At 38.5% G+C, this 26124-nt stretch overlaps 2 protein-coding genes across 4 annotated transcripts; one reads left to right on the plus strand and one right to left on the minus strand.

Moving 5' to 3' along the window:
- Positions 1-82: 82 nt before the first annotated feature.
- On the plus strand, positions 83-19312 carry tnip1 (TNFAIP3 interacting protein 1). Of its 3 annotated transcripts, none has more exons than XM_028009248.1 (18): positions 83-172; positions 7752-7934; positions 8344-8487; positions 8626-8708; positions 8797-8856; positions 9464-9673; positions 10940-11034; positions 11434-11593; positions 11793-11885; positions 12030-12095; positions 13306-13437; positions 13539-13667; positions 13757-13891; positions 15867-15992; positions 16127-16210; positions 16558-16797; positions 16931-17015; positions 17750-19312. In XM_028009248.1, exons 2-18 carry the CDS (start codon positions 7787-7789, stop codon positions 17821-17823), a joined length of 2064 nt encoding a protein of 687 aa, XP_027865049.1. In that variant the 5' UTR covers positions 83-172; positions 7752-7786; the 3' UTR covers positions 17824-19312. The 3 variants fall into 3 exon arrangements, with proteins under 3 accessions (XP_027865049.1, XP_027865048.1, XP_027865050.1); XM_028009247.1 differs by lacking the exon at positions 83-172 and adding an exon at positions 6751-6877 and having other exon boundaries at positions 17750-19309; XM_028009249.1 differs by lacking the exon at positions 83-172 and adding an exon at positions 6751-6877 and having other exon boundaries at positions 16648-16797; positions 17750-19309.
- Positions 19313-19400: 88 nt separating this feature from the next.
- On the minus strand, positions 19401-25407 carry gpx3 (glutathione peroxidase 3). The gene is made up of 5 exons (XM_028009257.1): positions 25207-25407; positions 21518-21668; positions 21304-21421; positions 20691-20790; positions 19401-19947 (listed from the first exon to the last, which is right to left on the minus strand). Exons 1-5 carry the CDS (start codon positions 25390-25392, stop codon positions 19726-19728), a joined length of 777 nt encoding a protein of 258 aa, XP_027865058.1. The 5' UTR covers positions 25393-25407; the 3' UTR covers positions 19401-19725.
- Positions 25408-26124: the final 717 nt, after the last annotated feature.

The following is a 26124-nucleotide window of genomic DNA, read 5'->3' on the forward strand; positions in this document are numbered from 1 at the left end:
AAAAGGGAGGCCGAACAGTTGGACACACACCAGGTTCTGTTCAGGCTGAGCCTGCAGTGTCAGGCCATTTTACTGGGTTATGGGAATTCCCCAAGCCTCGCAGTGAAATTGCTTCCCCCTTATTCACCAGTTTCCTTAAAAAGTGCCTCTCCGACAGAAGCTGAATGTGTGGGTGAGTTGTTATTTGTTTTTAAACGTTTAAGATGGAGATGCAGAATGTTGCAGACTTGTTACTATTGTTTGCACTGTGTGAGTTCTTGCTTTTTCTATGGCTGAGGTGGCTGCAGCCATTTTGTGCTGTCACTGAAGTAGATGTGGTTGGCTGTGCATCACAAAGCAGAAAAACAGTCACTGTGAGGAGGGTTTTCAGTCCATGCGATTTTATCATTCTTTCTGATAATTCATTGTGATATATAGTATTTCCTGCCTATATCACAAAATTAATATTTACTGTGAATTTATTTATGTTTTTGTCATAGGTATGTGTATTTATAAAGTGATTTAAAAAAACAGTTCAAATGCAGCTGTGCATTTAAAGTTATCATCATGTGATTTCATCACTCCCTGGGGCGGAGATGCTTAATAATCTGTCACATAGTTTTGAAATAAAATCAAGAATTCAGATTTTCTGTTTAGAAATATTACATTTTTGACTGCTGGGGTCAAAGAAAACACATATTTGTGACAGTTTTTTTATTTAGAAGAAATAATCTGCATGTTTTAAGCTAAGAGGAGACCGTAGATGCTGATACTTTCTAAACCAAAAGGGGATTTTCTGTTAATACATTTTGCTGCAGTTTCTTTACTACCAGACTGAACAATCCCTGTACCTTAACAGGGTGAGGTGTATGCTGAGTGCTTGTGTCAAAATGGGACCTCAAACTGTGGGCGACTCTTTCACATCTCCCCTCTGCTCAATCCCTTGGCTTTGTTCAATTGGGAAAAATGGTTCTAAATGGTCTCTGCGGTTGGCATGATAAGAAAACAAAGTGTGCAGTTTGCTGCCCTGCAGGACGAAGTAATGGGTGACATTTCCTGTATCCTCTGGCTCTTGCTTTTTGTTCTGCGTTGGAAGTCCCAGAGTCATCACCATGTTTATTGTTTCAGCACATCACAGCAGCCTTAGGAGGAAATATCTTGCACCAGCAAATACTGGCAAGGTGTTTGGTGGGAGACTGAGGACAAAGGAAAAAACAACTTTAGCACATTCTCCACATGAATTGTCTGTTTGCTTTTCCTAATGGCCACTGAATAGCTCTTTAGGGAACTGACTTTTGCTGTTAGTTAGCGTTTAGAATGATTAAATGATTAATGTATAGATTTATGGAAGCAAGAGCACATATTGTACCTTTCTATATGCTGTCTCCATCACTGTTATGTTTGTTTTAAGGTAGCATTTTCTTGAAAGGTATAAAAACAGACACAGGAGAGTATCAATCCCTTGTTACAGTGGATCGCTGTGACATGGAAAGAAAATATGTTGTTAAAATGTCTCACCGATAAAAACTTGTGTTAACCGTTTGTCTCATTTTGCGCTGATCACCATTATAGCAAGCAACTGGCCACAGAAGTCACCTAAAAAGTAAAGAGAGTCCACCTTTGTGTAATTTAATCTCAGTGTAAATCTAGCTGTTCTGATGAAGCTTCAGAGGTTTGTTAGAGGACAAAAAAAATCACAAAGACCAAGGAACACAGCGGAGAGATTAGGGATGAGGTTCTGGAGAGGTTCAAATCAAGGTTAAGTTATAAAATGGTAACTCTGGAGGAGCAGCAGAGATCAATAGCTCAGGTGGACGAAGCTGTGAACATAACAATTACAAGTTGTACAACCATAAAGTTGACCATTGTGGAAGAAAGAAATCTGTGAGAAGTCCTATTTGGTGCTAGCCACAAACCACATGCGCAATACTGTGGAAGAAGGAGGACTGAACAGATGAGACCAAAATTTGTTTTTCTTCTTTCTCCAAGGCAAATTTGACTGAATTCGACTTATTTGGCAAATAAGAATAAAAAATAAAAATAAAATACAGTCTCTACATTTGCAAAGTTTATAAAGGATATTGCGAAGCAAACTTGCATCTAGTTGGAGTGAAAAGTGGTTCTATGAGGTATTGACTTAGTAATTCTTATTTAAATATATACATGTATATTTTTATAAGCCTCTTCGTTTTTCCTGCAGTTCACCATTATGTGCTACTTTGTAGTTCTCTATCACATTAAATCACAATATACAACAAAGCTTTCAGTTGTAATTTTACAAAATGGTGTAATGTTCAAGGGGTTTGAAGACAATAGATTATTAAGCATTACAGTTTCTAAAAGTTAGGCAATTATTAACAGAACGTATTTCTAAGTATGTTCTATGATGGTTTTAAGTTCATGTATGAACTGGGTGTCTCAGCATTGTGGTGCACAGGAAGCACTAATTGTGGTTGCCTAAAAATGATAAACAAAGGTTTGATTCTCAGTTTATCAGAGAAAATCATCTTTAAATGGTGCCATGGTGCTGACAGACTGGGTGTTTTCTCGCCCAGTAAGACCACCAAGGCTGAAGTTCTAAGGCCATGCTGTCATAAATGTCTTCGTCAGCAAGAACTCTGTTTACAGTGGGAGAAAAAAAAGGAAACCTTAGTGGGAGCGTTCCTCTTGTGTGGTTAGGTCTGACTGTGTGAAGTAATCGCTGTATTATACTTTGAATTTCCAGCTAACTGAAGACCTGTGCATCGGTTTGAGGAGGAAATGTGACCAAAGATAAATGGCTTCTTAATTCCCACAAGATGTCACTATTGCTTTGAAGGATTTTAAATATTCTTCAACTTTGTGTGGACTTTTAAAAAAAATTTCTTTATGTTTGACATAAACAATTGATAATACAGACAGAGGTCAAATAAGCGATTTTAACTTCAGAAGAAAAAAAAATTAACTTCACTTTTAAAGACTCTGCAGACAAGTTACTTAAATAGTAACACAAGTATTTTGCTTAATTTCTATGAACATTTGTAAAGGTCCACTTTAAAGTACTTTTGGCCAGTTAATAGTCAAGTTACTTTTTTCTAAACTTAATTGTTTGGGGTTTAGTTTAGAGCTGGTCAGTTGAGCTTTATAGATGGTTTTTGTTGCGTTTCACTCTGATTATGAATACATGTGTACTTCTTACCAACAGAGAACATTTAACAAATTTGTATATTATGAAAACACAAATTTATTTCAGTCACTGAAACACGTTGTGTAGATTAATAGCAAAATTATGTTTTCAAGGTTTTTTCAATGATAATTGTGACGATGTTCTGCTTAGAGCGAATGAAAAAATGCAATTCAGTTTCTTAGAAGAGATTAAAATTTTCCATGATCATGACAATAAAAGTGTGGGACGTTTTCTGTCAACTCATTTAAACATGAGCAGTGGCTGAAATGGGGATGATGGTGTCAAAAATGTAAAGTGTTTCATTTAAGTGTTCACATTCGTGAATGGAAGCTTTCACCCAAATACAGCATTCATCCTTCCTGGATTCATATCAGCCATCAATTATGTTGAGTCTGATTTAGCTAAAATAAAGTTCAAAAGTTACAATGTACAGAAAGATTACAACGGATTGGTAGGATTTCTTTGTAATCAGTTGGGTAAATGGCTCATAATATTCCACTGCATTACTCATACACTGTGGCACAACAAAGCAATGTTGGAGGGCAGAGAACCTCAGGAAGTCCCAAACAGGACTGGTCATGTTCAACGTGTGAATGCAATCTTTTATATTCTTTCTTTAGTCACATGAAAAAAAAATGATTGCAACCTTTTGCAACTTTCCCCAAGTTATTTTAACATGCAGACATTGTCAATGAAAAACACTGATTAATTCAGGTAACATAACCAAACAACTAAAACTGAAGAGACAAACTATTTATTTTATCCTTCAATAAATTAGGAAATAAATTAGGACACAACCACAGAAGGAGACAGTGCAAGTTTCTTCTATGGGAGTTGGGTAAGGAGAAAGCTTTTGCTCTCTAAGACGCATGCTAAGGCCAGACAGAAGTTTGCCATAAAGACATAGACTGGGACTTCTGGAAAATATTCTTTGGACAAATATGTCTCAAACTGCGTTACTTAAACACCAGAATAAAGAACGTATCGATTACTAATTAAGGTTATATCAACCGTGAAGCATGAATTACACTATGTTTTGGAGAGTGCTTGAGATTACAGCTTGCAAATGGACTCAGGGGCAATGGAAAACATTTTGGAGACATGTCCTGTGGTTTGATAAAACTGAAATTAAAGTATTTGACCATAACAGCTATTATTATATAGCAAACGTGAGAAAACTGTTATATACAGGGGTGGAAGTATGAAGTTGTTTTCTTGCAGGAGGTCTGATACACTTCTCAAAATAGATAGCACAATGAGGAAGAACCTTGTGTGCAAATGTTAAAGCAACATCTCCAGATATTACACTAAAAAAAGAAAATGGAGCTCCAACTTAAATGAATTGTTTTAATTGGTCACTTGTAATGAAATTAACTTTACATTTCTTTAATTTGGCAACGCAATGACCTTAATAAATTACCTTAGATAAACTTAATTTGATTACTTTTGACCAATTAATGCAATATATTAAAGTTGAGTCACCTGTTCTTTTTTTTCAGTGAGTTCAATCTTGGGCACAAATGAGCTTTCCAAGTGGACAATAACTCAAAGACCCACAGAAGTTTATAGTGGAAAGAAAACAAAGTCAAAGTTTTGGAGTGACTACCACACTGCCCCAGTTACATTTCCATACTTATTTTCTGAGCAGATCTGAGAAACTGTGTGAGACAAAGATGGCCTCCAAATATATATTAGTGAGACCCGTTTTATCAGAAAGAATGAGCAAAAATGACAACAAACTACAGTTATCTACAAGGACACCCAAAATTTGACCCAAGTTACACAGATTAAAGGGCAATTATACCACCTATTTTAAAAATACTCGTAATGCTCGAAAAATAAGTGAAAAATTTGTGTTCATTCAATTATTATCAATTTTGGTAACGCTAACTGTCCTAAAACAGGAAAAGCTCAGTATGATTTTATGTGAGTCAATGAGAAAAATGTTATTAGGTTAGATTTTGTGGTGTTTAGATATTATTTAACTATTGGTGCTTGATTTCTGTTGCATTTTCTTGCCTTGAAAACATGCACGATTTATTCACACACTCATTTTTGACTTTGCAGTTATTAAATTGTCCTTAAGTTGGTATTTTCTTTGTTAACCTCAATTATTAAAAGATCTATTAAGTGAATTGAAAAAAAAAACCCACTAAATAAAATATATGTAGGCTCATAAGTTTGTTTTGAATGGAAAATCATGACAAGAGAACTTTTCAGTAGACTTAATAATAAGTCAAAGCATGTAAATTGAATAAACAAGCTTTGATAAACTCTTGCATCGTAGGCATAAACTTTCTTGTGCTAAAATAACTTTTTATTTTTTATTTTTATAACATAATTTATTGTTATGCTTATTACCTAAAACTAGGTCATACAATGATGTGCAATCATACTCCTCACATTCTTTCATGCCATAAGCACAAACTTCAATGCATTTTCATTTGCTGTTATGTTATAAACTAACATAAAGCAGCAAGTTATGATATTCCATTACAAAAATGAAAAAGAATAGTTGTTTGTTTGTACTGGGCTCCTCTGAGTCAAGATATATATATATGAATTTTGGGGTACATCTCTGCCAGCGTTGTACATCTATAAACCTAAAATGGTGCTCTTTCCTCTTTGCAGAATAGATCAACGTCAGTAACATTTCATGGAGAGTATCAATATTCAAGTCTCCTCAGCTGCTCCAGAACTTTATTTTTGTCCTGTCATGCTTGTATGTCAGTTTTCATGATGCCGTTTGTGAACTTCTATACACCAACTAATCTCTGAGGTCTTCAACAGAACAGGAGGGTTCTATATATATATCATTTAAGTGACTTCTGAAGGTTGTGCTGGGTTTTATTTATAGGTATTACAGTGAAGTGGGCTGAATAGACTCTTATTTGAAAAAAGCATCAGTAAAATTCAACGTAATTTTGTGGTTACACTCTGACAAAATGTGGAAAAGGTATGTGAATACTTGTACTTTGAACATTTTTGACAAGTTATTCAACCATCTAACAAAATAAAATAACAGTAGCCTATATATTTATAGTTGTTTTCCATAGTTTAAACTTAAACATTATAAGCACTATTATTCGATTCTTACAAATTTTCCAAGCTGGCCGTGTTAACGTGCAGTGAAGACTCATTGCTATCTTGATCTAGGTCTTCTTGCCCTCATAGTTCAGAGGAAATATGTGATGCAACAACAGAAACCCCCCATCAGCCCCTCTGAATTTATCAATGAAAAATAAAGTAATTCAGCGAAAACGCTCGGGTTTGTCCCTGTTCTAAAATAAGTCACATTCTGAGGGTAAAAAAAAAAAAAAAAGTATGGGAATTGTTTAAATTGCAATCACGAGAAATGTTAATAATTTTTTGGGACCTGTTTTACTTCACTTTCTGTTATGTCAGCCATTTTTGAAACGAGTGGGCACCGGTTTTGTACGTATTCATCAACACATCGCGAGGACGGGGTTAAGCCGTTCTCAATAATTAAAGATTACCTGATTAAATAGGGAATTGAGCAATGCCTCTTGCCTCCGTGTTTACATCACGGTCAGCGGCTCCGCGCAGGACGCGGATCTGCCCTCTGATTGGTCCGTTTGGCTGTCAATCACTGCTGTTTACATCAAACGTCGCGAGGTGGAATTTCCCAGGTTACGGCATAGACTCAGTAGACTACTTCCGCAGTAGATGTCTGTCTAGCCACAGAGACGAGAGGCCACAGCAAGCTGAAAGGTACCAAACCAAAAAAAAAACCTCTTTGTTCGTTTTTTTTTTTTCGGTTCGTCGTGTTGCTCCTCTTTCCGACTTACTTTCCGCGCCGACGGGAGCCCGTCTAGTGTAGAAATATCGGACTTTAAAGGGCTTCCTGTCCCGCATTGAAGCCGAAAGCTAACGAAGATGTCGTTAGCAATTTGCATGACAACAGCGAAAACTAATATTAGCCTTCTTCAGCCAATCAAGGTAGCTATCATCAACCGGATTGGGCTGTATTTTAGGCTCGAGTGTTAAATAAGTGTTTAATATTAGAAATATCGTTATTTTTTGCGTATTTCCCCCCTCTGCTTTTGTCTTTCTTCCTTGCTTATGAGCGTTGTGGTTGTATTATTTAGCCCTCTGTAACGCCAGCACTCTCTTCCCAAATGTGTCACCCCTGTTAGTGAAGCATTAAGGTGGGTAGGTTGCTGCTTTTGTTGTCACTCAGGCGGTCGTTTCTGTATCGGGCATCAGCAATGGGTTTTTCACTCTTACTGCTAGAAACTAGAAGTTAAAAAACGTGGGCTTCGGTGGGCTTTTGAGTGGGTGTCTTGAATCATCTGCAAATTACTTTCTGACACTTTTGAGGGGCTGTTATATGTGGATGCCCAGCTTTTTGGAAAATGATCAATAAACGATATAATCAGTGCTTCGGCAGCAGTTCTGGAGGAATACATATAAATCATTCCTAGCTGTATTGTTTTATGTAAACACTGGACATCAGTGTAGCTGTGTGTAATCAGAACTCTACTATGTATAGATCTTTTTTTTTCTGTTGAGCTTTTTTGTGTGCTTTATTGTTTTGTTTTTATTTATCACATAAAATTGAAACAGTTCTCCTTTTTCCCCACAGTTCAGAAGATCATGTTTAGTAAGTGAACGACGGCGATGGAAGGGAAAGGTCCGTATCGCATCTACGATCCCGGTGGGAGTGAGGTCAAGGCCAGGGATGAGGTAGTGGGGGGCAGCAGCTATCGCCAGCTGCTGGAGGAGAACAGCATGCTGAGGGAACGGATGAAGGGACTTAAGAGCTTAGGTAGGTTCCACATCAGAGCATGTTTCTGATGTCTGGGAAATGAGGATGACCCATCTTTGCTGAGTGCTAGGGATTATCATTTTCTTCGTGTTATCTATGGAACAGAAAACAGAAAATGATTTGAACAATACATCTCCTGTAGCAGTCTGCGTGCCTTCACTTTCACAAAAATGAAACGGTTGTGAAACAAGGGTTATGACGTATTGTAAAACTTGAAAAACGTCCTAGGTTGTCTTTGGACATGGTTGCATACCAGCAGTGTGATTGGACTTTGACTCACCAAGGATGTGTCTTTATTTCCCTCTGAACATCTGTCATGTCCTATTTACTGACTGCTCCTGTTTGTGAAAAATACTCATCTAAAGCGTCTTCTTAGACTGTGACGACGAGATTTCTAATGATGTTGCAGGTGATCTTTTGGAAGAATCCCAGTCGGAGGCTTCGCGGCTTCGACAGCGGGTGGAGGAGCTGGTGAGGGACAATGAAGCTTTAAAGTCGGCCAGCTACGCCGCCAGTCTGTGCGCGGGAGCGCCTGTTCACACTGAGGCTCAAAGTAAGTCCCACAGATTTCATCCAATCTGTGGGATGGCTGAAAACTGTGAAATGAGGAATAGAACTTGGTATCTAACTCGGGTGTGATAACCAGTTAAATGAATATTGTGATTTAGCTTGTTGCCTTGGTTGATTTCAGGCAAACCCTGTTTACACCCCACTGCAGAGAAGGAGGAGCAATCAAGCTGTTTAGGGAGAACACTTCAGCCAGAGAAGCCCCATGTATGTACTGAGTTTTATCTAATGTGACGTGTGTGTGTGTGACGTTTATGAATCGGTAACGGATATCAAACCTTTTTGGTCTTTACAGGAGGCCTTATTGGAATCTGAAAGGGGGAATATGGAGGGAAGGAACTCTGATGCCTTGGCTGTATGTACCAAAATAAAAACTACCCCAGAAGTTTTTTTTTTTCCCAAACAGTTTTTCAGATCAGATGATCCTCTTGCTTTGACTTCAGCATAAATTTTTTTTCTGTGGCTTTTGAGGCTAAATTCAGGATTTCCTCTGTATAGCAATTTCCTCAAAATTAGGAATACATCAGCGGTGCATTGACTCACCTACAAACACAATACTGGCAGCTCCATCTGAGTCAGTGAAGGGAAATTCCAGGATTATTACGGACTAGAATTACTCAGATTCATTCACGCTTTACATCCTTGGACATGGGACTGCTTTTATATTTTAGGCTAAAGTAGTATTTTAGTACACCTTTCTTAAATTTTAGCACATAAAAATAACATTTTTATGTAACAGATTTTAAAAGGCGAAAGTACTCTCTGAGTACTAAATTTAAATCCACCAGGTCAAACGGGTTTGACTTTTCAGAGAATTTAGCATCTATTTTCCATAGAAATAAAGCAGAGTGTTTATGTTGCACAGCAGGCTTTGTGTGGTCTCGAGTAAATATGTAAAAGATGGCCTCGCCTACTCATCTCTGCGAAGATGACTGACTTTCCACCTGTGTGGCTCTCTCCAGGCAGGGTTGGTGGCAGGAGCGCTTCCCCAGCTTCCTCAGGAGAACAACGAGCTAGCGAGTCAGCTGAAGCGGCTGGAGAGCTCTTTCAGCATATTTGCAGAGGAGTCGAACCCAAACCAGCTGCTGGCTCACCTCGGCCGCATGGCGGTGGAGTTTCACCATCTCTCCTCAAAGGTCCAGAAGAACGAACAGAGGACCTCTCTCCTACAGGTATGAAGCCTGGAAAGTTAATTGGCACATTTAGGATGTTATTGTGATCTATTTCTGGCAATTTTAAAAATATTTCTATTTTCTTTTGAACGTTACATTGAGAGTTGTGAAACAGCAACATTTTAATGAGTTGGTAACTTGTGAGATCTGTTTTGGAAGCAAATGTACACTTTGCCAGCAAATTTTAGCCAATCAGTTTACCTGTAGTTTTAGTTTAATATGCATTGTTCCTTAGAAACTTTAACTCTGACATTTGTAACAATAGAGCATTACAGGTGAGCAACGTTTTGCACTTGACTAATCTGTTTTGCCCAATCCTCTTATTTGGCATAAAATAATAAAGACTTTCCAGTAACGATTAAATAACTTAATTTCTAAACTTATCACTATGAGTAGGAGGTGTGTCAAATAATATTCATTAAAAGCTTTAAATTTTGCAATTGCTACCGATGCGTCCTTAAAAAGAATGGTATTTATTGACAGAAAACGAGAACAGGGTTTTTGGCAGGTTCTTAAAAATTATTATATTTAATCATTTCTATTTTAGGGCTATAAAAAGGCTGAAATGGATTTTCTATAATGGTTCTTAATTTCATTACCTTTAGTTTCATCTTTACATTTTTATGGTTGCTCATTTATTGCTTTTCACTTCAAGTGGCTTCTTCTTTTTTATTTTTTACAGTAAGTTAGTTTCTGCTGAAACTCGTTTACTGAAACTGTGCCGTTACATTATCTACTGCTAGCCCATCAAATTGGATGTATTTCACAAGGTTTAGATTCAAAGTAAGGATTTCAATAGTAAACTGATTGTAACATTTTATCAAGCTTAATATTTACTACAAAAATGCATCAAGGTAAAAAAATCTAGTTATAACAGCAGTAGCCTCACATGTTCAAGTCAAAAAACATCAAATTAAGTCATATCTAATTTAACTTATTTACCAAGTTAAATGTGCTTTATAACACACTTATGTTATTTTCTTTTATTATTCTGAGGTGTAAATTATCTGCTCTTAAATGTACCTGGTTGAAGCTGGCAGAAACCCCAAAGAAGTTTTAACCTAAAAAATGTCATTTTCTGATAAATTGTGATTTATAGATGTGCAAATCAAAACCTCTGTATGTTTTAAAAAATATTTTTTTATGGCAGCATTGTTTTTAAAAAGCAGGAGCTTTTAGTTTAAAAAAAAAAATCCAGTAGCAGTGTACAGAGTGGTGGTTAATATTGAAATAAATGTGGGTCTTCTGGTCTCTTTGGTTTTGTAGACGCTGTGTGAGCAGCTCAGACAGGAAAACAATGAGCTTCGAAAGAAAATGGAAGAAGATCATCATATCAGGAATCGAGACTTGGAGCAGCTGAGGTAATGTTTCTCAGTCTCTTTCAGCTTCACTGGACTTTTGTATTTCCTCAGTTGAGCAGAAAGTATTTTGTCTGGCTGGTTGAATGAATACCATGTGAGGTCGCGCTGCACGTTACGTCACCTACAGTCATTTTTGTGTATTAAACCTCCCTGCAAGTTGTGAAAACGGCTTCTTGTCTGTTTTGATTTTGTGACTCTACACATTCTGTAGTTACGCTTGGCGGCTGCAGGACCACGCTTTCACTTCTGATGGGGAATTATTTAAGTGCTTTCTGTTTGTGTCCCCATCTGAGACTTGTAGGTTCTTCCCAAAGGACATGACTGTAAAGCGTCACAGTCTAGGAAAAAAACTGGACTCTGCTCAGAAATATTATCATTTTCACTTTCTTGCTTACTTAGACTGGAGAATCAGAAACTGAAGGAGCTGGTCACGGGAGGGACAGCAGTGGTGTCGACTGCTTCACCGTCAGAAACAGAGACTCCAGAGGCCAAAGACGAGCCGGTTAAGGAGGAATCTCCAGCTGTTCGACCTAAAATGGAGGCCACCACACCGCAGAAGGTACATTTATATCAAGAACATAAATTGCGTTTATTATTTATGATTTTTTTTTTCTTTTTTACTTTTTTCCTCCTATTTTCCTTGGGAAATATGGTTAGCAAACAAATTCAATGAATCTATAACATAGCTTCCTCATATATGTGCTATGTAATCATGGATTTTTGTGGAATGAGGAAAATTTTTGTGTATGTGTCCCCAGAGTGGAAAATCAGCAGAGAAAACCCCAGCTAAAGCATGTGACATAGAGGTGTACGAAAAGAAGATCAAGCTTTTGGAGAAGCAGAGAAAGGATGTGAGTCCTTTCTTACTTTTTTTTAAATTTTTTTTTTAAAGAAAGTAGCTGCCCATCCTCTTTTGCCATTGGGGAAAGTCTCTGTGCTCTTTGTTTCCTACATGTTCATTGTTTGTTTGTTTCGCTTTCTGGCGCTGCTCACAGGTTCTGGAGGTGAACAAGCAGTGGGACATTCAGTGGAACGCCATGAAGTCACAGTTTGAGCAGAAGGTACAGTAATGACTTTACGGCTGCCATGAACAGTGTGGGAAGACGTCTGATTGACTTTTAGACCGCTTGAATGCAAATTACTGTGAAAAATATGTTTACATTTATATTACGAATGCAAAAAAAGAATCTCTGACACATTTGATGACATAATACACTTTTCGTTTTGTGCAAATATTTTTTTTTTTGGCTGTTATAAAAGTTTAGAGAAAAATCATGAAAGACTAATAAAAAAAAAAGTTTAAAAAATGTAGAAATGCAACAGAATTGACAACAAAATATATTTGAGTTCACAATAAGCATTTCTAAACATGTTGAATCCAGTTTCCCACTGTATTCTGGGTTAGAGATGGCTTCACGTGTTGTCTGATAGTTTGTGTCTGTCTCATTTGTTTCCAAACTGCTGGTTATGCTACTAAAGAAGGAAGGAGACCATTTTTGCATTTCCCCCAGAAAACAGTTGAAGCCCTAGTTCAGTTTTACCATTGAAATAATTTGTTTTTTAATCGGTGACAGTTTTTAGGCCATCTGCAGGGAAACTTACAACTCTGATGTTTGTGAGCAAACAGGTGGCAGTCAAGTGAAGCAATTACATGCATGTCCTTTTTTATTTTTCTTTTTTTTTCTGTTTCAATGTGCTTGTCCAGTGGAAAAGGTGCAATCTTGCAGTAGCTTGCTATTTGAGCATACTTACCACAAGGCCTGTCACACTTCAGCAAGAATTCCCCTCACCTCTCCGGTACCCGCTGACTTCCTGCTGTGGTGCAGTCAGAGGGCAGCAGCGACACACGGATGTACACACACTGCCTCACAACGGCGCTCACACACCTGCGTTTGTGCACACCCGCATCCTTGAACATACCGACATTCACACTCTGCAGAGACGGGGACACCATGCAGGCTTAGGTTTAAACCACAGAACCCCAGATATATCCATTTGCGTCACTACGGTTCGTTCATATTTTATACAAAGATAGAACTGCGTGTTCGCAAATGTGTCCTTTTTGCGGCTTGGTTTGTAATTTGATAACGCACGTTTCCTTAATGCTCTATTTCAACACAGGCACCAGCAGATGTTTATCTTTACCAAAGTTTTTTTTTTTTTTTCATTTTATGCTTTTTAAAAAAAAAAAAATTATGTCGCGTATGCAGTTTTTGTACACGAGTTGTGTGATGAGTGTTCTTGAGACACATGATTTAAACTCTTCCTTAGATCACAGACCTCAGGCAACGTCTGGCCGAGTCCCAGAAAACTGTACTGGAGCTGGAGGCTGAGCGAGAGCAGAGGCAGCGCGACTACGACAAGAAACTGCTGCTGGCCAAGTCCAAAATTGAGAACGTACAGGTGAGGATGGAGAGACACAAAGCCCACTCATTTTATAAAATATCTGAATAATCAAGAATATAGGAGACTGAACAAAGTGCCACTGACTTTGTTTGTTTCAGGGCGAGAAGGAGTGTTTAAACTCTGAAACAACTGAGCTGAAGCAGAAGGTTCGCTACCTGCAGGATCAGCTGCTGCCCCTCAGTAAGCAGAGGGAATACCAGGAGAAAGAGATCCAACGCCTAAACAGAGTGAGCAAAAGAGAAACAAATTCAGCTCCAATCAGTTTCACTTGTTTTCTGGGGGGGTTTTTTTACGCGTTCACTTTCTTTTTTTCCAGGCCTTGGAGGAAGCCTTGAACTTGCATTCCCCCTCATCCTCTCAGCAACCTCCTGGACCGGGGAACTTTTCAGATGCAGCCAATAACCTGAAAAAACAGGAGCTGCTCACACAAATCGCTGTACTAAAAGAACAGGCAAGAAGCGCATCACAAAATATGAACAGTTATACTTTAAAGCTGAATTGTTTCCACGTCGTATGTCTTGTGTCTCCGTATGGTTTGGAGCTAATGACTCTTAGCTCCAAACCATGTTTTCTAAGGCCTAGAGTGTCCCTGTTCATTATAGTGGAAAAGAGAAAAATTAAACAATTATTTTTAACACAAAGATTTAGGAGCTGCTTTTGGAAAAAGGTTATGCAACTTAACTGCTCTTTTCTCTCTGTAATATTTTAGTAGCACATTGAGCACTTTGATTTGTCCTCCATACATCATGTTTGGTATCAGTTATCGACCAGCATCAAAAAGTAAAGATAAAATACTTATTAATTTTTAAATGTTTTGGAACAAGTTTAAGTAGTATCTTATTTTCGTTTCATTTTTTTTTAAATTCTAAGTAAATTGCAAAATTTTATGTGTCTGCTCGACAACAACTGCCACTGAACCAAAATGAATGAATATCCTTGGGTTGTGATATTTTGATGTACAGTGAACCCTCGTTTTTCGCGGGGGTTACGTTCCAAAAAGAACTCGCGATAGGCAAAATCCGCAAAGTAGAAACCTTTATTTTTTTACAATTATTATACAATAAAATACTCCATAACACATTGAAACCAAAGAACAAAACCTTTTTACAGGCCCAAACATTTGTTTAACAAATAAAAAGTACTGTATAAACTTTTTTTTTTTTCACAAATAACTACTGTACTGTAAAATAATGATTTTAATACGAACTGAAGGTGGATTCCCGTGCCCGAATTGCGGAGATCAGCGCCGCCCCACCGCGACCTGAGTCATTGGATTAGAACGGGAGAAAATAAAAAATAATTATGAAAAAAAACCAAACCAAGTACAGTAGGACAAATGGTGACTCACGTGTATTTCACTGCTCTTCTGACTGAGCCGCTGCATCCTAACTCCGCTCTGTAGCGTTTTGTTCTTCTAAAGCCCGCGGTGCAGGTGTGTTTTTTCGAGAGAAGAACAAAGTTATCGGTAGTTGTTGTCGCTCTTTTTTCTTCTTATAAACCGACATGCCACCATCGATTATGTTAAATATGGCAAGCTGTTTTACGTACGTGTACATATTACCCGCAAAGTTATTGACACACAGGTAGAGAAGAAGCGCAGAGACTGCTTAGCCAATCAGAATGCAGAACACAATGCACGATGCAAATCCGCGAAGCAGCGAGACCGCGAAAGGTGAACCGCGAAATAGCGGTTTAACTGTATTACTTCCAGTCAGACTAATCATCAACCCTTCTAGAGTATGTAACTTAAAGTCTGATAGTTTGGAACAAAGTTACCATTATAATATTGTATGTTTTGAAAAGCTCAAATCTAAATACATTTTTTTTCTTCCTTATCAAGGAAGATGTGTGGCTACATTTTATACTGTTTTTTATACCTAAATCAACCATCATACCAACTTTTTAAAAATAAATAAGTAAATAAAAATAGGGTCTCCCAGTTGTCAAATCTTCTTCATTTAATTTTTTTCAAATACTTGCTTTGAAATAATAGGTATTAATTGCTCCTGTGAAAACAGATTTTTTTTTAGGTCTTCTCAAAAATAAAAAAGATAAAAAATAAGCAACATAATGTGTTGTTTAAAATAAAATGTCATAAGAAAAAGCAATCTGTATTATCTAGACCTATCCTCAGTAAGTAAATATAATTTAAACTCATTTCAGTGTACTCCACACAAGTTTTTTTTTTTTTTTTTTTGGATTAACTTTACACTGTATGTAAAGTTTATACTTTATTTCTTGTTAATATATTGGATGCTAAATAATTTTTAAAAACAATACAGTTGATGTTTTTTAAAGAGTACATTTGACATTATGGTTTGGTCTTTCCTCTGTGGGAGGAAGCAATAAGCCTAAGAAACAGGATTCAACTTAAAGATGTCTCTCTTTCAATAAACTGTGTGTATTTTTATTTTTTTTAACTTCAGGTGAAAATCTTCGAGGAGGACTTTAGGAAAGAAAGAAGTGACAGGGAGCGAATGAATGAGGAGAAAGAGGATCTGAGACGGCAAGTCGAGAGGCTCCAGGGTCAGATTACCAATTTGACCAATCAAGTAAGAATCATTTTGTTTGGTGTTTTTTATACACCCTAGAAAGATTTTGCATTTAAATGTTGCAGCACAATACTATTTTATCTTAATGAGAGCTTATTTTCTTTATGTTTTCCTATTGTGTGTGTGTGATCTAGCTTCATCAAGCTCAGAATGAGTGTCAGAGAGAACGCACAGAGAGATGTAAGCTGGAGAGACTGCAGATGCAGCATCACAAACAGGTACTGGCTGCTGAGCTTCATAGTATTACAGCTTCATACAATAACAGGATATGTTAGGTTAATTGTTAAATCAAGGTGGTCATTGGTCATGTCTTTCAGTGTTAAATAAGTAAAATAATAATTAAAAAAAACTTGTCGACCAGTGCCCCCTTGTGGCTGGAAAGTGTCAGATGCAAGAGCTTCAATAAGTTGATGTAAAAACAACCTGCTTTTTGCTAGTTGTCCAGTGCATTTGGGATCAGCAGGTGCAGCAGGGTTGAGGGTCTGCAGTGGGGCCATGTCGTTACATGGACCGCTGTAGGCATGCACGGATTGGAGATCACATTTGTACTTATGACACCTCATAGGGGCAGCAGCAGGAAAGACGTACCTCAGACCCCACGTCGGGCTCAGTGAACGGCCCTCTGAGCCCTCCCTACTGTGGTCCCTTTGTGCAGGTGGGAACGCAGGGCCTGGAGGGCTGGCCCATTCACTTCCCTCCCCGGATGCCCAACGCAGCGGGCGCCGCAGCAGCAGCCGCCGCAGCAGCAGCAGCAGCAGCAGCAGCAGCACCGCCCCCAGCTCGAGACTTCCAACCTGTTACCCCGGTAAGGAAGCGCTAAACCCCTGTCTCTCTTCCTCTTACCCCAAGTTTCTTGTGAGGATCATGGTGAGAATTTAAGGATTGCTGCTTCAGGTGTGGAATATTTTTGGTTTTAACTGTAAATTTTGTTTGGTCAGGGTTTTCCTTGGCAGATGTCATTCCCTCAACCACGAGGGGCCAGAGCAGTAGGAGAGAGCTCAAGACCGCCACCAGAGAACGCAGGTAAAGAACATACTCACATTTTCTTTTGCTCAAATTGCTTTGTATATGAACTATTTTAGGTCAGTTCTCCATCTACTATGCAAAACATCTGTTGTGCCTTGCAAAAAACTTTCATGTTAAAATCACAAATTAAAGTTTTCTAATTTTTTATTTGATGTGATGCACCAGCACAAACTAGAGTATAGTTGTTAGATATACATATTTATATATAGAGAGAGATTTATAAATAAAAATTTGAAAAGTGTGGCATGCATTTATATTTAGCCCACTTTAATCAGACATACAGTGGAATGGTTTAGATCAAATTAAATCTGTGTGTTAGAATGGCTTAGTCAAAGTTCAGAACTCATTCCATTTCAGAATTTCTGCCAATACTTGAAAGTTGATCAGAGGTTCTCCATTTAAACAGAATGAGCCTAAGCTGTTTTGTAAAGGTTAAATTTACAAGTATTTTGGTGTTTGAATGTGCAAAACTGGCAGAAAACAACTCCAAAAATCTTGTAGTTTTAATTTAATATTAAAATACCTCATTTTATAATTTCCTGCTAAGCTGCAGTGATGCATTGTAGTTTGGTTGTAATGTCATGAACTGCAAGGAGTATGAACACTATATGGAACTAACCGGTTGCAGAAACAAATGTTTTAAATACTAGAAGAACTGGAAAACTGAACTTTAAGTCAGACCTGGTTTTGTGGGTCGACAGTAATGAGTCTTTGCTTCTGTACCCTTGTAGATCAGTCAACAGCAGCCACAGCAACAGGGTTTAGCAAAAGGGAGAGACAGAACATCGACCCCGGAAAGCACTAAAGCATCACCGTACCCATCTGATGGAGCCTGGGTAGTAGCATGAAACTGTCTTTGAGTTGACAAAGTGTGATTGAGATATAATTTTCCTACTGAACTGTAGATATCCTATTGTAATGTTGTTTATACTTGCGTTTTATAAGGCTATTTGTGAAACACTTCGCTATTCTGAATATATATAAATATATATACATATTATTTAGATTTTTTTATCTGGAACTGAAGTCCTTTTGTTAAATGAGTTTGAATAATTATCATTGCTTTCTTTTGTTTTATCTTATTTCCTTCTGCAAAATATACCTATGTAATTGTCTCTCTGCAAGTATGTAACACCTTAACACTTTGATTAACTTGTAGGGTTACTGGAAGCCAAAAGCAAATAGGACAACATGTGCTCATTCCAGCACTGAATGATTATATAGGTACAATAAATCATAGAAGTAAAAACAAAGTGAATGTTAATTGATTTTATGAGGATTTCTACAGTGCCATCGATGTTCTAGAAATGTCTAATATGTGTAACTGTTCGAAAGTGGTTGTTGAAATACAAAAATTTGGGGAAATGAATTTTGATACCAAAAAACCAAAAAACATGATTGTGATTACTAATAATTTATTTATAACCTGCTGTTTTGATAGTTGCATTTACTGAGTGTAAATCATTGTCTTTAGTAATGCTGTTCTTTCTATGTTGTTAGTGTAATCCCAATATATTGTATGTAGCTATTGACATTGTATGTTTGTATCAGACACAATACACAATGCACATTACTTAACCATCTTTTTTTTCCATGATGATGGACCTAATCTCATTAAACAACACTTCTACTTGGTTTTACCACGCATTCTGATATTTATGCTCATTTTTACTGCATCCTGTACCATTTTACTGTAGCCCCAACACACAGTTGCAAACAGAGCCTCAAAATCTTAAGGCAGCAGGAGTAATTAGAGTCCTACTCATACAACAACTTGCATATTACAGCTCTGCTCCTCAGAGGGAAAAAAAAACCTTGGCCAGGATGTCTTGACGATGCTTTCAGTCCCAATTGACAACCAGCAATTAATGCCAAGGGGATTTGCCTGCAAAGTCAGAAGACCTCATGACATAGTACAGGATCAAGATGTTGGAAATATGTTTTACAATTTGTAAGATGGTCAAACCAATCTCAGAAAGTGGTTTTACCTAAACACCAGTTATTTCCTTAGTATAAAGTATTTCAAGTAGTCAGGCGAAGGGCTTCAAATTGTGCGGGACGGGACTTTGGCTCAGTTTTTGTGAAATGAGTTTGTAAGTTGCGGGGAACAAAAATATTTGATGGGTGAGAACTGAGACATCAGCAGAGTTGCACTTTGAAAGGTATGCTGTAATTTCTGGCAGGTGTATTTTTCTGGTTTATAGCGTTCTTTTTTTCCTTTTTGCTGTTGGCAAAAAGCACATGTGAGACTTTTTGTATTTGACTGGCTTAATAAATATATTGTAAATGTCTTACCTTAATCACATTTTGTCTTTGTACTGCCGCAGGCTAGAGTATTTACAACCGTTATTGTGCTGTTGAAGAAAAGTCTGCACATCAGCGTGGCTTTCTTAATGATTTATTGAAGCTTAAAAAGAAACAGAAAAGAAAAGAGATTTTGCTGTAATGGCAAACAGTTCCTGGGATGAGAAGATGCCATGGTGCTGTGGGATTGCAGGGCAGCTTGAATGCACTGAAAAGCTTTCCTGCACCCCCAGACTCAGAGGAGGCACCACAGAGTTCCTGTTTTCAAGCCTCCTCTTCATTCTACATGCCATCTTCATGTATCAGAAACTGTCACATTACCATCCAATCTGCTACCTTACATCTCCTGTGCGTGAACTATTGCTACATCACTTAAAACAACAAAATTAAGCACATATCGCTTTTAATTCTGCAATTCCTGCGTGTAGAGTCGCAGAAGGTAATTGCGGATGTCCATTCGGACCGTAGACATGTCGACACGGGGGTTCCATCTCATCACCGCTTTTCCGTCGGGCCCCACCAGAAACTTCTCAAAGTTCCACTTGATGTCGTTGATTTTGAGAGGCTCCCAGAACAGCCTGCCGTAAGGGGCGCCAAAGTCGTCCCCGACTGGAGGGCAGGAGCTCTGGACGGCAGAACGTTGAGTAAATCAATCACGTACACAAGAGAGAAAAATACATACCTAGAGGTTTCACGTAGCAAGTTTGCTGGGCTGCACAGCAGGAAGTGGGACTTCTAGTGGTGTTCTTCTAACAATGGCTTTCTTATTGCCACTTCTCCATAAAGGCCAGATTTGCATTTCACATGATGGAATCAACAGTCCTCAGTGTCCCAAGCTTGGCTTCTTGTTTTATAAGCCAATGCTGCTTTGATTAAAGTGCTCCACACCTTTATCCCTGACCTGCTGTGTGTTGCGTTTCTTGGTCTTTAAGTTGTTCCTTCAATAATGTTCTTTTACCAAGCCTCTGAAGCCTTCAGATATTTATTTATACCAAGATTGAATTACACATTGGCTAACTTTATCTACCTTTAAATGGATGACTTCCAAAGACAACTGGGTTGCAGTGGGATTAAGGGTTTTATGGCAAAGGAGTTTAATACAAATCATCTTTAGTTGCAAAACAATAAAATAAAGTACTGTACAGTGAAGTACTGTATGTGGCTTTGACATGATAAAATGCAAAAAGCTGAAGGCATTTAAAATGTAGCCATTGTAGTAAGCAAGAATAACAATTTGTTTTAATAATAATAAAAAAGCAATATCTCTGAATGTTAAGTAGTGAGCTATTCAAGGAGCCTAAAGATTGGAATGCAGGATTCACAACTTAAAGGTTTTTTTTCCCTTTATTTTCTAAACCTGGAACTTACCTTGAGGAATGTGAAAACCCGTTGCTCGTTCTTGCCATTCACATCACCCTTCTCCATCAGCAGGAAGTTTGGAACGAATCCGTTGCCTGGTCTGACGTACCTGGCATCCAGAAAGAAAGCATCTTGTCAGTGGTCGCGGCTCACAGCACTTTGCAGTTTGGCAGCTGCCCAAAAAAATCCCTCAGGCTGTTAAACTCCAGGATGTTATTCCAAAAGCCAGTAATGATTTGTGGAACTGCAGACATAGCTTGAATGTGTGCAAAAAATGGTCAAAAATAAGAAAATTATTGAATTACCAATAGGCAACTCTCTTGATTGCGTAAAGTTTGATTGATAGAAGTTTTATCAAACTTTGGGAATTTCTCTGCAGGTCCAGCTAGTGTTATGATCACTTACATAAATGTTCCTAATGAACTATAATTTAAGGGATTCTCACATTTTTACACTATTAGTTTCCTGGATTCAAAGTTCCTTCTACGCAGCAGTTTGAGGAAACAAAACTTCCACCTGATGGCATTTACTTCAAACTTCTCTATCAGTTTTACACAATGTTCCTCTTTGTGACTGCCTCAAGTTTGACCTGCATGAAAAAAAAGTGGAAGAGTTTTCTTACTTTAAGCCCGAAAGGATTTCACTTTTCGTCCCCGGCTCCTGTTTGCCAAACTGGTTGCAGGGAAAGCCTAGAATAGTGAGACCGAGGGGTTTCAGCTCCTCGTGCAGTGCATTCAGTGCTGAAAGGAAACGCCAGGAACAAACAAACCAAAAGAATTTCAGTGACGAATGGAGTAATGCTCAAGTAACAAAGCCGACAGTGTGCAGCTGCTTACCTACATACTGAAAAGTCAACCCTCAGTATGTAGCGACATTGACAAAAAGGACAGTCTTGCCGGCGAAGTCGCCAAAGTTCACAGCGCGACTTCCATTTAGAGTCCTTGCATTGTACTGGTAGATGGTGCCAGCAGTGGACGAGTCGCACCGCTGTGTGTACAGACATGAGGTTAAAGAGTGTTTTGGCCAGAACAGCAAGTAATTCTAACAAAGGTACATCTGCGTCACCCAACTGCTGCTAGTATTGATTTGTTTTTAACATGCGTTACACAAATGAAAAAATAGCGATATTAAATTCAGATCACTGTGACGGTCTGTACCTACCTTCGTAAAGTTAGAGGTAAGAAGTTTCTTCCAGACTCTAAGTGTTAACGTAAACTAATTTAAACGTAAGTCTGGGGCCACTGACCTCAGTGATTCCATAATCATTTACCAAGCATAAATATATATTTAACCCAACCGGTTATGTTTTAAAAGGATCAAGAATTAATCACAATGTCTTGCAACAGTATTCATATCCCCTCTTATTTATCCCTCTTCTTTAAATACTTCATCAGGCTCAGTCAGGTTGGACTGGGTTATGAACAATGTTTTCAAGCTAATTAAGACTTTAACTGGGTCTTTGAGCACAAGAATATGCATTGATCCAAACCGTTCCATTGTAGCTCTGGCTGTTTGGTTTGGGCCTTTGGCCTACTGGAAGACTGGCCAGTCTTTTGCAGTCTCTTAACTGGTTTTCTTCCAGTATTGCTATGTATTTAGCCCCATCCATTTTCCCATCAACTATGAGCTACTTCCCTGTCCCTGTTGGGGAAGAAAAATCATTCCTAGAGTATGATGCTGTCACCATGTGTCACTGTGTTAATACTGATGCTCAGGGAGCTTTCTTCCACACACTATGCTTTACATGTAGGAAAAGAGTTTAAATTATCTCTGGTTGCACTGGATTTTATTGAAGGGTAATACATGCCACACTTTTGAATATTATTTACTAGACGTGCTGGAGTTAGTCCATCTAGACATATACCTATTCAGTCTAGAGATAGTCCAACTGGCCTGAAGGATTTTATCTAGCAGGTGCTTTTGTTCAGTAAATAGGGCCATTACCTTAAAAGTACCCTGGTAATGGCCTCAACGCATCTCACAGTTGCACAATTGTTCCTTAGACTTAGACTTCGACTTAGACTGACTTTGTTGTGTATACAGAACGAAATTTCGTTGCATACGGCTCAGGACAATGTTTGAGGTTCCAATGTTGTGAGTAAAATAAAATACAGTATAAAATATGAATATAAATCTAAATATAAAATATAAAGTGCAGGACTGACAGTAAAATAGAAGTTATTTAGCTCTGTACATGTGCATGTACATGGGTATAAAGTGGAGACCAGTTTTTGAGTGCAGTCCAGTTAAGAGTTCAGCAGTCTGATGGCAAGTGGGAAAAAGCTGTTTCGGAACCAGGTGGACCTGCACCGGATGCTGCAGAACCTCTTTCCAGAGGGCAGCAGGGAGAACAGTCCATGGTGGGGGTGTGAGGGGTCACTGATGATGTTTCGGCCTCAGGACACGCATCCTGCATCGATGGTTGACCTGACACTTCGCCCTTTTGCCTGAGCTGGGTGTGGAAGGTTGTTGCCGAAGCAGTTTCTCCTTGTGTGCCTTCTTCTCACTCACATGAGAGTTACCCAACTCTTTTGCAAGCTCAACCAGGAAGTCCACCCGTCTCTCCTGCCTGATAAAGCACATGTGCATTCAGTGCTGCCATGTCAATCATGTTTGCCAGGTTTGCTGACCAGCTGTCACATAGTGATGGAACCTTAGTCACCCCCCGCAAGATTATGACTGAAATAAATGCCATTAGTTCTTGTGAACTAAATAGGTGAAACAGTCACCTATTTATCCTCCACAGCACAAAAGGCTGCATGCAAATTTGCATGTGCAAAGTCTCCCAGATTTCTTTTGCTTACACTTTTTGCATGATTTTTTTGAGGTGGATCAACACAATTAATTTGGTTAGTTTATTTCTAAACTGTCATTTTATACCCTCTTAGCTTTATTTCAAAGAGAAACATTACTAATTTCTTTTAGAAAAACCTTTGCATATTTTTTGAAACAGATTGTATGTTTTGCAAACTCTATGGACATTTGGCAAAATGACCTGGATAATGCAGCACAACATCATGGATCAGCTGCAAAAGGTCACATCTCTCCAAAAACACTTCATGTATGCTTCAAAACTAGACTGACTAGTTGTAGGTATCATAGATACCCACCCCCAACATGGACTATTCACATTCCTGCCTTCTGGCCTGACAGTCAACGGCCACATTTACAATTGAAGAAGAATGCTAATTTGAGCCATCAGAGTCATCAGTTTGGACTCGGGGTCTTTTGGCCCTGCATCGGTAAGTCTAGGGAGAAATCAAAAACCTAGCACTTCTACTGGTTTTCTTCCAGTATTGCTATGTATTTAGCCCCATCCATTTTCCCATCAACTATGAGCTACTTCCCTGTCCCTGTTGGGGAAGAAAAATCATTCCTAGAGTATGATGCTGTCACCATGTGTCACTGTGTTAATACTGATGCTCAGGGAGCTTTCTTCCACACACTATGCTTTACATGTAGGGAAAGAGTTTAAATTATCTCTGGTTGCACTGGATTTTATTGAAGGGTAATACATGCCACACTTTTGAATATTATTTGTGAACATTTTTCAAACCATTAAGCATGTAAAGCATTCATGACTTAATACATTGATTAGCTTGGGGTGTGTTACTTTAACAACGCAGGAGATCTAAAGGCCCAAATTATGAGATGTTGATCTAATGAACTCTGCTTTAACAAGACCGCCAGCAAGAAGGGCAGAAACCTTCATCTTGATGGATCTCTTGACATCGTAATGTCTTACAGATGTCTAACAGAACCATCTGTTCTGTTTCATCAGAACAGATTGTTCCTCTCTGGTTTGACTTATCATTACATACTGACTAATTCCTTATTCATCCGTTCACCTGGCTGCCAGGCAAATTCCCCTGTGGTGACAACCATGAAATAAAAAGTGAAGTGAAATGTGTTTCCCCTTTCATATCTCTATTGTTTTGTGGATTGGAGTTTCCAACCACTGCCAGCTGTCCTAGTGCAAAATTAGTCCAGAGTCAACAGGAACTTTGCTCCATTACAAAAAAGAGGCACAACCTTTAACCAAAACAACTTAAATAATCCACTTGAAAACAATCTTTTCAAGATCTTGCAGCTCGTTGTTGATGACATCTTTCTTCAAAGCTAATTCATATGAGAGAGAGATGAAAAGTAGAGATTTTTGTGGTCAAAATGTTTTATGTTCTTTTGATGACTGGAAAAACATAATTATGCAAAAATGCGGATTAAAAATGTACTAATATAGTTTAACAATCACAAACACGTTATACTGAAAAAATAAATTAGCATAATTGATAGGTGCTGGCATTTATGCCATCAATTATAGGCGATGGCATAAACGGCGTCAAAGATCTAATAAGATGCCTGATAGATCCTGCTTTTATTCTTTAATAAAGAATACATGCTTACTAAAGCTCAAAAAGCAACAGGGCGCAGGTGTAAGCGCTGTCAGACAATAGCAAAACTAAAAATGTCGTCAGGCTTCAGGCTATTGAATTTGTCTGCACACACATTTCATATCAATAGATACCTGCACAAAGTCGGTTCCGCAGGCGGCGAAGGGTCGCAGCAGAGCGAGCAGCAGCAGCAGCGGTGAGAAGGACCGCATGACGCCGTCTATCCACGACACTGACCGCTCTCTGTGGATGTCTCCCAGCTTCTCCCTCCCGGGAAGTAAACATCTGTGGCAGGGGGCGGAGGGCTGACATGACGCCATCTGCTGACGGACACGGATAGTAGCCAAACATGAATGAATGAATGAATGAATGAATGAATGAAGTTTTGGTTGAGATGATTTGGATAAAAAAAACAAACTAGTCATTTAAAAAACAGTGAAATGTAACTGTCAGTTTTAATGAGAGTTTGACTCAGTTTCTCTGAATGCAACATGCTGAGGTTTCCCCCCCCCCTAAACACAGAGGGGTTTTCTTTTTTCTTATTCAAGGATCATTTCTCTTGTCTGGGATCAGCGGTTGCCATAGTGAGTTGCCACTCGACCATCTGCCCCGTGGGAAGTTGACAAGCCTCTTTGCATGCCTGTCGGAGCACCTCAGTGGCTTTATCTGACAACACAGTAATGGGAGAGATATCTCACTGCCACTTTAAAATGACTATAGAGAAGAACAGAGATGCCCCAGGCCAAGAAACTGTCATAATGCTTTGTAGGGATAATGCTATGTAATATCCTGTTGCCAAAAAATAGATGAGGGGCTGCGTAAATATATAATTAATCATAAAAATTAAAATGTGTTACTTTTGAAAAATGTTATTTTAGTACCAGTTTTCAAAAACCTAGGACTGCTAGGTTTTTGATTTCTCCCCAGACTTACCGATGCAGGGCCAAAAGACCCTGAGTCCAAACTGACGACTCTGATGGCTCAAATTAGCATTCTTGTAAATGTGGCCGTTGACAGTCAGGCCAGAAGGTAGGAATGTGAATAGTCCATGT

This window comes from Xiphophorus couchianus, chromosome 23 (genome assembly GCF_001444195.1).
Source record: "Xiphophorus couchianus chromosome 23, X_couchianus-1.0, whole genome shotgun sequence".
Taxonomy (NCBI): Eukaryota; Metazoa; Chordata; class Actinopteri; order Cyprinodontiformes; family Poeciliidae; genus Xiphophorus; species Xiphophorus couchianus.

Excerpts from the sequence above, each read along its gene's own strand:
- tnip1 (XM_028009248.1), top strand. The coding sequence starts at position 7,787 with ATGGAAGGGAAAGGTCCGTATCGCATCTACGATCCCGGTGGGAGTGAG. Across the intron at positions 11,594-11,792 it reads AGGCCACCACACCGCAGAAG|AGTGGAAAATCAGCAGAGAA; the intron begins GTACATTTATAT and ends ATGTGTCCCCAG. Across the intron at positions 16,798-16,930 it reads ACTTCCAACCTGTTACCCCG|GGTTTTCCTTGGCAGATGTC; the intron begins GTAAGGAAGCGC and ends TTGTTTGGTCAG.